Source organism: Quercus suber, unplaced genomic scaffold, assembly GCF_002906115.3.
Source record: "Quercus suber isolate HL8 unplaced genomic scaffold, Cork oak 2.0 scaffold_73, whole genome shotgun sequence".
Lineage (NCBI taxonomy): Eukaryota > Viridiplantae > Streptophyta > Magnoliopsida > Fagales > Fagaceae > Quercus > Quercus suber.
In genome coordinates, this window is record NW_027069538.1 from 1,781,230 (window position 1) to 1,791,076 (window position 9,847).

General features: G+C 34.9%; 1 protein-coding gene across 2 annotated transcripts; it reads left to right on the plus strand.

Moving 5' to 3' along the window:
• The first annotated feature begins 300 nt into the window (after positions 1 to 300).
• LOC112016534 (metal transporter Nramp2) lies at positions 301 to 5,711 on the plus strand. 2 transcript variants are annotated; one of them, XR_010628934.1, is made up of 5 exons: positions 301 to 1,125; positions 2,251 to 2,387; positions 2,485 to 3,137; positions 3,624 to 3,755; positions 5,003 to 5,116. XR_010628934.1 is itself a non-coding variant. In XM_065773342.1 (4 exons), the coding sequence occupies exons 1-4, from the start codon at positions 584 to 586 to the stop codon at positions 5,222 to 5,224; spliced, it is 1,554 nt and encodes a 517-aa protein (XP_065629414.1). In that variant the 5' UTR covers positions 309 to 583; the 3' UTR covers positions 5,225 to 5,711. The 2 variants fall into 2 exon arrangements, 1 of the variants encoding a protein (XP_065629414.1); XM_065773342.1 differs by lacking the exon at positions 3,624 to 3,755 and having other exon boundaries at positions 309 to 1,125; positions 5,003 to 5,711.
• Positions 5,712 to 9,847: the final 4,136 nt, after the last annotated feature.

The window sequence follows — 9,847 nt, forward strand, 5'->3', positions numbered from 1 at the left end:
ATTTGAAACTAATACTAAGATTACTTTTTTACCCCCAACAATAACAACCAGTAACAACCTGCCACTTAGGATTTGTTATAAAAATGTTATAGACATATCATTTCTCATATATATATATATATAAATGAAAATTATTACATCCTGTAACCTTCTAGAACTAATATTTAATGAATTAGTTAAAAATGAAGGGGCAAGCATTACTAACAAAAATAGACAACATAACCCACTGTTAATTTGTCTTTGCTAAGTCAACTGTTGAACCCCTTTCACCAAATCCATCTCAGATCGCACAATTCCCCCAAATACAAGTGCTCCATTTCTATTATCAAAAACAAAAACAAAAACAAAAAAGTGCTCCATTTCTATACCGTGAAAATGATGGTAAAGCCACGCACCCAAATCTGACGTGTCACCCCCTCAGTGGCCAGAAAAAAAACATAAACCTCATTGAACCCGACGACTCATCATCGTCAAATCAAAAAAAAAAAAAAACAGCTTCGTACCTTACCTCATTACCTCCCCCAAACAAAAACCTCTGTACATAAATAAAAACACGCACAAAATCTCCCGATAACAACAAAACATGAACGTCGAAAAGCTAGACGACAAGGAAGACTCTAAAAACGACGAAGAGACGAACCGGCTGTTATCGGAGTCTCATGAATCCGATGAATACGAAGAGAAAATCCTGATCGCCGAGGCGGAAGAATCTGACGGCGAGGATTTAGCGGTGCCGCCATTCTCATGGAAGAAGCTGTGGATGTTTACTGGGCCAGGGTTTTTGATGAGCATAGCTTTTTTGGATCCGGGAAATCTGGAGGGAGATTTGCAAGCTGGGGCTATAGCTGGGTACTCGTTGCTTTGGTTGCTTTTGTGGGCCACGATTATGGGCCTCATGATCCAGCTCTTGTCGGCCAGAGTTGGAGTTGCCACGGGTCGACACCTGGCAGAGCTTTGTAGGGAAGAGTATCCGGGTTGGGCCGGGTATGTTTTGTGGGTCATGGCTGAGCTGGCATTGATTGGAGCTGATATTCAAGAAGTTATTGGGAGTGCTATTGCTATTCAGATTTTAAGCAATGGGTATTTGCCCATTTGGGCTGGTGTCCTAATCACGGCCTCTGATTGGTATTTACTATTTTTTCTCCCTTTATTTTGCTTTTGTTTTTTGGGTTTAATTCCTGTTGTTGTTGTTGTTGTTGTTGTTATTGGTATACTGAATATGGGTTTGCCACGTTTAATTAATTAATTTTTTTAAGAAAAAAAAAATGAAATAGCTATGAAGTTTCTTGGAATGTAAATGTGGTGTAGTTGGGTAAGGCCTAGTACAATGTTTCAATGCATTAAACTTGTCGAGAAAGTGACACTTGACCAAAAATGGATAATTGTCATGCCATTGAACTTGTCGGGACAGTGACACATGACCAAAAATGGATAATTTTCATGCCCAATGCACTGGTTGCTTTGGCACATATTTTGCACCTTGCTTTTTAGTCGGGCAGGCACAAATAACTTGAGCTAAAGTGTGCCACTTAGGTTGTACTAAAAGGTCTCAGCTAGGATGCTTTCGCTGTGTGATATTGGGCGTTTGGAATAACACCTTTGCTAAAGTATGTCTCTATTTAGATGCCTAGTGTCAAGACTCAAGATGCATTAAATGCCTAGGCGAGTTGGAATCTTGTGTTTTAGATATATTTGGATACCGCTTATTGTTGAAAACTGAAAATATCGTAACAAAATAATTTTTAAATAGGTAAATAGTGCAGTGGGACTTAACTTTAAAGAAAAGTTTGCTGAAATCCGTATTTGCGGGTCCATGGACAGTGCACAGGACCCACACAAAAAATACAAACACGTTGCTATCCAAACTTACGCTTAATTGATAATTAGTTCAACTTGTTTTTTCATGGGTCAAGACATTAGTGTGAAGTAAGTTTGAGTTCTTTATTATCTAGTGATGCTAGGAGTACTGTAGATTAATGTATCACCAATTTGAAAAACGTAATTTCATGCATTTATTGACTATGTTGTTAAAAGCGTTGCTAATCAAATTCATTGTTACATCAATTTACAAGCTTTCTGTAGAAAAACTAAACGGTAGATTTTGAATTTTCCTTATTATCATGTACCTATTTTCCCTCCAAAATTTCTGACTAATTAGTGTTAGAAGATGAAATGGACACCCGTCCCTTTTTTAATTGATTGCTTATTAACTGGGGATCATTTTTTTTCCCTGCTTTCTCACATGGACAGCTTCATCTTTTTGTTTCTTGAGAACTATGGAGTGAGGAAGTTGGAAGCTCTTTTTGCTGTTCTCATTGCAACTATGGGTGTGTCATTTGCCTGGATGTTTGGAGAAACAAAGCCTAGTGGAAAAGATCTTCTAATGGGTAAAAAAGTTTATTTAATTGGATATCTGCTGTTTGTTTTATAAGTTTTGTCATTGGTTGGAACCATAGGTGTAACTGAACTTGATCCTCCTTGTAGGTATTTTGGTGCCAAGACTCAGCTCAAAAACAATTAGGCAGGCTGTGGGAGTTGTGGGTTGTGTCATAATGCCTCACAATGTATTCTTACACTCTGCATTGGTACAGTCAAGGAAGATTGATTCGAACAAGAAAGGCCGGGTTCAAGAAGCACTCAACTACTACTCAATTGAGTCTTCGGTTGCACTTTCAATCTCCTTCATGATCAATTTGTTTGTGACAACGGTTTTTGCTAAGGGATTTTATGGCAGTAAACAAGCCAATAGTATAGGACTAATAAATGCAGGGCAATATCTTGAAGAGAAGTATGGAGGAGGAGTCTTCCCGATTCTTTATATCTGGGGTATTGGTTTATTGGCGGCTGGACAGAGTAGCACGATAACTGGCACTTATGCTGGACAGTTTATCATGGGAGGCTTTCTCAACCTTCGTCTCAAGAAATGGCTGAGGGCAGTGATTACACGGAGTTTTGCAATTGTGCCAACTATAGCCGTAGCTCTTGTATTTAAAACATCTGAAGCTTCATTGGATATTCTGAATGAATGGCTTAATGTGCTTCAGTCAATACAGATTCCTTTTGCGCTTATTCCCCTTCTTACTTTGGTGGCCAAGGAGCAGGTCATGGGGGTCTTCAAAATTGGGCCTGTTCTTGAGGTAACTTGTGAACTTTACTACTCTGTCATTTTGGGCATAATATTTTTCATTTTGTGTTGACAGCCATCTGTTGTTTGTCTAGCCTGTAAACTTTTAGACTAGTGGTTATGAACAATGAATCCTAGGTCAAGGGTTTTAGGATGGGCATATAGAACAGGTTTCTTTTAGTCCATTACTTGCATGCAACCTTGTCGCCTTGTGGTTATGTGGGTCAACTTTCATGTATGGAAAAAATATTAACAAGGGGAGAAGCCTGATGAAATTACTTCTCATGTCAAAATTATCAGCCATCAATTGTTATTGGTTTTTGGCTATGTGCTTGATCATTCTTGGACTTGCTTCACATAATGATCTGGTTCCCCCCAAAAAAAAACATATAATGTATATATTCATCAAATTAATTTGTATTTAGATTCTCGATGTCATTTAGGTTTTTATCTTAAACTTGGCCCTTTCATTGTCTACTCACATCTCTATTGGCCACAGATATATACATCAGCAACTCATTTGCTTATGCTTTTCCTTTAGTGACTGCCCCCCGTGTCCCCACCAAAAAAAAGATTTAGCGATCATTATCCAGGACTGTGTTAGAGAGATTTGGAGAGGCAGTAATATGAAGTATATACTCTTACTTCTGTTTTCTTTAAGCTTGTGCTTTAATACTACCTAGATTTCTAGATAACTGTATGTGTGTTTGAGTATGTTCAATATTTTTGCTTGGGTTAGGTGGCCTTATGTTGTTTTGTTTCTGGTGCTAGATTCCTTTTCTTTTCCTCCCCTGAATTTTCTTTAAGTCAACCATGTGTTTCTTAGTGAGTTGGTGTGGTGGTTGGCTAAAAAAAAAAAAACTCAGTAATTTATAGATCACAGCAAGAAAATATCATTTATTTTGTATATTGTGGTGTTGACTTTGGTCCTTTATCTATGAAGTACATGTGTGTAATATTCATGTTATGTATATTAGGAATATCTGCCATTTTATTCACATGATATAGTGCAATATGGTTCCAATTAGAAACACATGGATTTTATTAGGAGAAAGTAAATATCAATTAATTTTTGAGTTTTTGTTGTAAGATGTGTTGGTCCAGATGGTATGTAGCTGCTGAAATATTTTAATATTTAGCAAGAAACTGTTTAGATTTAAATAGTTCAAGCCCTCATGCTCTAGAATTTACAGAAGCTGTTTTTCCTGCATAGTAGATTTTGTTGTTCTTGTGGTAATGCTAATGTCTAACTGTATTCCTCTCCATATTGGCTTTTGGAATATATATTTTAATCATAAACCATTAGGGAAACAACTGACTCTGTTGAGATTTGGAGTTTCCAGATAGGTTCTTCGTCTATAGGCTGATCATTTATATGCCTGTGAGGAAACAATGGAAAAATAAAAAGGTTGAAATAAAGGCAGCCAAAGGAAAGGAGCTAACAATAAGCAGAGGCTGCAATTTTGTCTCTTTAATGATTTAGATTAGCTTTAGCTGGATAAACTGAAACATTCAAGATATCCAGTGATTAATAAAACCTTTATCTCCATGCTGGACTAGTCATTTAGTTTCCAATAAAAGCATCTTCAAATATTTACCCTGTTCGTGTTGTTTGTTCAGTTAAAAACTTAAAATTATATGATTCAATTCACTCATCAAGCAGATAAAGATGCTTGACCCTTTTTTTTTTTCATCTAGTCTCTCCTCATGTTGCACATGGATAGCATGCTAGTAAACTTGAGTTATGGGTGCGCTGAAGTTTTTCTTTTAAACTATTGGAGTCGAGGGCTTTGTCTATTATTCAGTTAATTGACTTCCAAATGATAACAATTCCCTACCTAACTTTATTTTCTAATATTTTGTCAATTAATGTTGCAGAGGGTGGCTTGGAGTGTAGCGGCATTGGTAATGATGATCAATGGGTATCTGCTGATTGATTTTTTTGTATCTGAAGTTACTGGACTACTGTTTAGTTTGGCGGTCGCGACTGGCACTGTTGCATATATAGCATTTATTGTATATCTTATTTTACACAGCGGTACCTTCCCTTCGGATTTGATTACCTTAATTTCCAAGAGGTTTACTTCCACTGGGAACTGAGTCAACAAATACGCGTATGACAGAAACTATAGAAAATCTGAATTATGCTGTCAATGGAGCTGAAGTTTTAGCACAAGAGGGTCATTGATCTGCTCTTCAGAAGTGAAACATTCTTCTACATAACCATCTCTAAGTTTTGTGCATCTTGAATGTGAGTACAAAGATACAAACAATTGAAAGCATATTCATGTAATGCACTTTTTTGCATAATGGAGCTGCACAGAGTTACATTCCATCAATTGATCACACCGGATTATTTTCGTCATTTCAGAGGATGGACATGGCATTGTTACAAACTGCAGGATGAATTACTTTTTTAGTTTTTGGTTTTGTGGTATAAGATTCAGTATGCCCCACGAATTGTACCAGTAAAATAGAATAAACTGCTTATTCTTTTAATGTAACAGGTTAACATGTACCATAGTCAAACCAGCAACAACTGATACTAAAGGGATCAATACAAAAGAATGGAAGGAATTTTGCAAAATTGTTTGGATGCCCTCTCTGTCTCTTTCCCCCTTACTTTTAATTATTCTTCTATGTTCTTTTGTTGTTCATTTCTTGGAATCTATGATAGACACATGAATGATAAGTCCCACTTCTTGAGTTATTAATGAGTAACTTAGGAAGAAGATATCTTAAAACATCAAAAATATGTATTTTTGCTTTTCACAGTGAGTCTTACAGGGTTATCGGTCCACAGACTTCGCATACAGTGAAAGTATGTATATATCTTGATATTAGGGGGTTTGAGGATATTTAAAAAAATGAGTGAGTTTTTTTTTTTTTTTTGATGATAAAGCAATCCTTGTACCACTTCTTCAACAATAATTTTAGAGTAATGCTAGGAATAAATCCCTTCCCACACCCAAATACACACCTTGCTTGTGTGTCAACTATTGATTGGATTTCAGGATCTTCAAGTACAGGTGGTGGACCTCTTTAAAAGTGTTGAAATTCAATCAAAAGTTGACACACAAACAGGAGGTAGATATAAGTGTTGGAAGAGATGTGTTCCTAGCATTATTCATAATTTTAGGACCATAACTTATTCTACACACTTTGCTATTACTCTCATGGCTGCCAATGAGCTGCAAAGATATAAAAGAAAAAAAAAAGAAGATAAATTAATGTGAAAGTGATAAAGAAAAATAAGTTCATATAAAAGTTTTTTTTTTTTTTTTTTAGACTTAAGTTCATATAAAAGTAACATAACAAAGATATAAAAGAAAAAAAAAAGAAGATAAATTAATGTGAAAGTGATAAAGAAAAATAAGTTCATATAAAAGTTTTTTTTTTTTTTTTTTAGACTTAAGTTCATATAAAAGTAACATATAACTATTCTGCCGCATAATTTAGTTAACGATAGTAAAGTGCGAAATAAGTTTTCAGCAAAAAAAAAAAAAAAAAGTGCGAAATAAGTTACAGTCCTGTAATTATTATTATGGCCATCCAGAACTACAAAAGTAACAGAATTACAAACTTGTCAAAGTTGAAGCATTAATCCGCGTGGATGCTTGGAAATAAATATCCAGAGGAGTTTTGGACTTTGGCGAATTGGTCGGGGGAAAAGTAGTAGTTACTGTAGTTTCTTGTGCAGTAAACGAGTCAACTTAACAAAAAGAATGCCCAGGAATTGACCACTTGCCAGCTAGTAGTGTAAGCTAACACCTTGATGCCGCCTCTGCACATAGGCTTGCAGCATCACTTTGATGATTTGGTGCTACAGAGTAGTCTGGCGAAGCAGAAGTTCTATATGACCTTGTTATAGGCTTTAAGGGCACATTCGATATGTGTTTAAAATTTTAAATAATAATTTTTAATTTTTCTAAAAAAAATATGTGTGAGGCCCATGGGCTTGACAGCCACAGCCCATCGCGTAGTAGGCCCAAGACCAGCGCCGAGGAAGACTGACCAGCCAAGGCTAAGTTAGGGAAAGCCTCTTTTTTGACCCACGCCGAGGACCTCTTCGTCCTCGGCATACTAAGGATAATTTTTGGGAGGGGACAAGCCCAGAGCAAGCTGTCACATTCACACTTAATGTATTCACCTAACCTCTCTGGCCGCATTAATGGGGATATAACCCCTTAGCAGGGTAACGTTGATCAGAGTGAACCACTTGAGTACCGATAAGGCCTCTGATGGGACGGACGGCCAGAAGAGAAGCGAATGGGTGATCAACAGATGGAAGAATGAGATAGGAAGATGAAGACTATATAAGAAGAGCAAGTAAAGTAAAGAGGGGAGGGGGGAAGAAGGAGAAGAAAAGGGGCTCCTCGGCCATGGGCCGAGGAGCATCCCCCCAGTTGTAAAGAAACTCTAAGTATTTTCTTTTATAAAAAAGAGTTCATGCTTGATGAACGACGGCCAGCGCCTAAACCTTTAACCCACTCTCTATAAATTTATTGTTTGGGCTTGTTGGGCTGAAAACCCATTCATACTCAGGGTCAAATCCAAACTGAGTCCCTACAATATGTGTATAAAAAAGTGTGTAAAAATATGTGTAATGTTATTTAAAAACTGAAAACATGTGTTTAAGTTTATGTACTTAAGAGACCCTTATTTTTTTGAAATAATTTATGAGAAATATTAATGGGTAAGGAAAGACATTAGTTTAGAAAATATTTTTAAAAATTTTATGGAAAAAGAAAAAGAAAATTAAATTTTTTGACAATTTTTTATATTTATCATAAAAATAGTGTTAAAACTTTCTTAAAATGATTTATTAACAATGGTTCTAAACATGCCTTAACAAGACCTATATTTTATGTGAAAAAAAAAAGTGTAATACTCATCAACTCAAATGCAGATTGGACCAATCTTAATTAGTTTTTGTTTTTGTTTTGTTATTTTAAATACTAGTGAAAGGTTGGATGAGTTTACAAACTTAACGTGCAAGGAGTTAATCATTCAAAATTAGAAGTCAACTCCAAAGACCAATTTGTAGTCATGTCAAAGACCAAAGATAATATTGTGAAACAGCTCTAAGTCAAAGTCCTCCAAAGATAGCGACAGCGTTATTCTTCAAGTCTTACCAAAATCTAGAAGAAAAAAAAAATTGTCAAATTTTGTCTTTATGATTATCTTATGAGAAAAGTGATCTAAATTGTTGGTTACTCCTATAAATGAAGTAATAAGCATTCACTACAAGCAAACCATTTTCTAATGAATAAAAGAACAAGAAATACAAACAAATAGTTAGAGATCAATGCAATCCAACAACGAAGATCACTTTTGATTTTTCAATTTAGTGAAATTTTGCAACATATCTTTTGATTTTTTTTAATAAACATTTTGCTGATTTTATTGAATTTACACGTTTGATCATCCAATCGAAAGGCCTTACTTGGAGAGCATACATGTGTCATTTCTCTAACAGATAGTATTAAACACCAAAGAGGGACAAATATTATGCACCTTGTTTGACATGAAGACAACTCATTTGCCTTTGGTAATTGCAGGAAAAGATGAAAGGATATGGTTAGTTCGAGTTTCATTGATCTTGGTGTGGATTACAATTGGGATTGGAGAGCAATAGTTGAAAGTAATTGAGATAATGACAATAACTGGAAGGCAATGGTGGCACTAGACCCAAGTGCGCGCTTTCACGGTGTTTGAAATGGGATTAGCTTTGGGGTTTAATAGAAACAAATCAAAGCTAATTGATATAAGACTATAAGTTATGCATTTGGACAAGCTACAAGGGAATGGTGACTTTTCTCTTTTCTGGATTGAGCTATGAATATTCCTATTTAACAGTATTTTTTAATACATTTGACTAACATTTTTTTTTATAACTCAATTTTTGGGGAATGGGGAATTTAGTTACACTGTGAGTATCTCCATTATAATCATCAAAAGGTATTCTTAGTTGAGAACTTGAGTTGAGAATAAAGCTCTTAAACTTTCTTTCTTTTTTGGATAAACAGCTCTTAAACTATAATAGACTACAATAAATCCAATATAAAATTTGAAGAAATTTTAAGAAAAGATGGATTAAAGTAAAAAGTGTTTATATTATATTATTAAAATTATTCCTTAAAAATAATTTACATTATATAATAATTTACATTATATGATATGACTATATGATATGATAAAGATAGTTATCTACACGTTATCCAATATTTTCTTGGAAGTTTCATGTAAAGTGTATACTTAACTAATATGATATGAAATTATAAAAAAAAGTAATATTCCTTAACTTTCTAAGAAAATTCCAAGAAATTGAGTTAGCTTCAAAACTATTGATCTAAGTCTCTAACCAATTCATTACTAAAACAAGAAGGAAAAAAAAAAGACTACATATTCGTTTCCATGAATTTTTCTTGACTAGACAAACGTGCTTATTAAGAAAAGAATTATACCCATTTAATGAGAAATTATGAGAGTCAAAGGACACAAAGCCAAAGATTTGAACAATTTTAGCATGTTCAATACATATTCAATCGTATCATACTCCATAAATGTATATCTCATTCGGTCTTTCCATATAGAAACATATCTTATTCTTCATATTCGGGTCCATTTGACAAATTTGGCCCTACGTGAAAAAAAGCAAAAGCTATTAAACTTCTCTCACACACGGAATTTGACAACGACAAGCGAGTCTATAGTAAACTT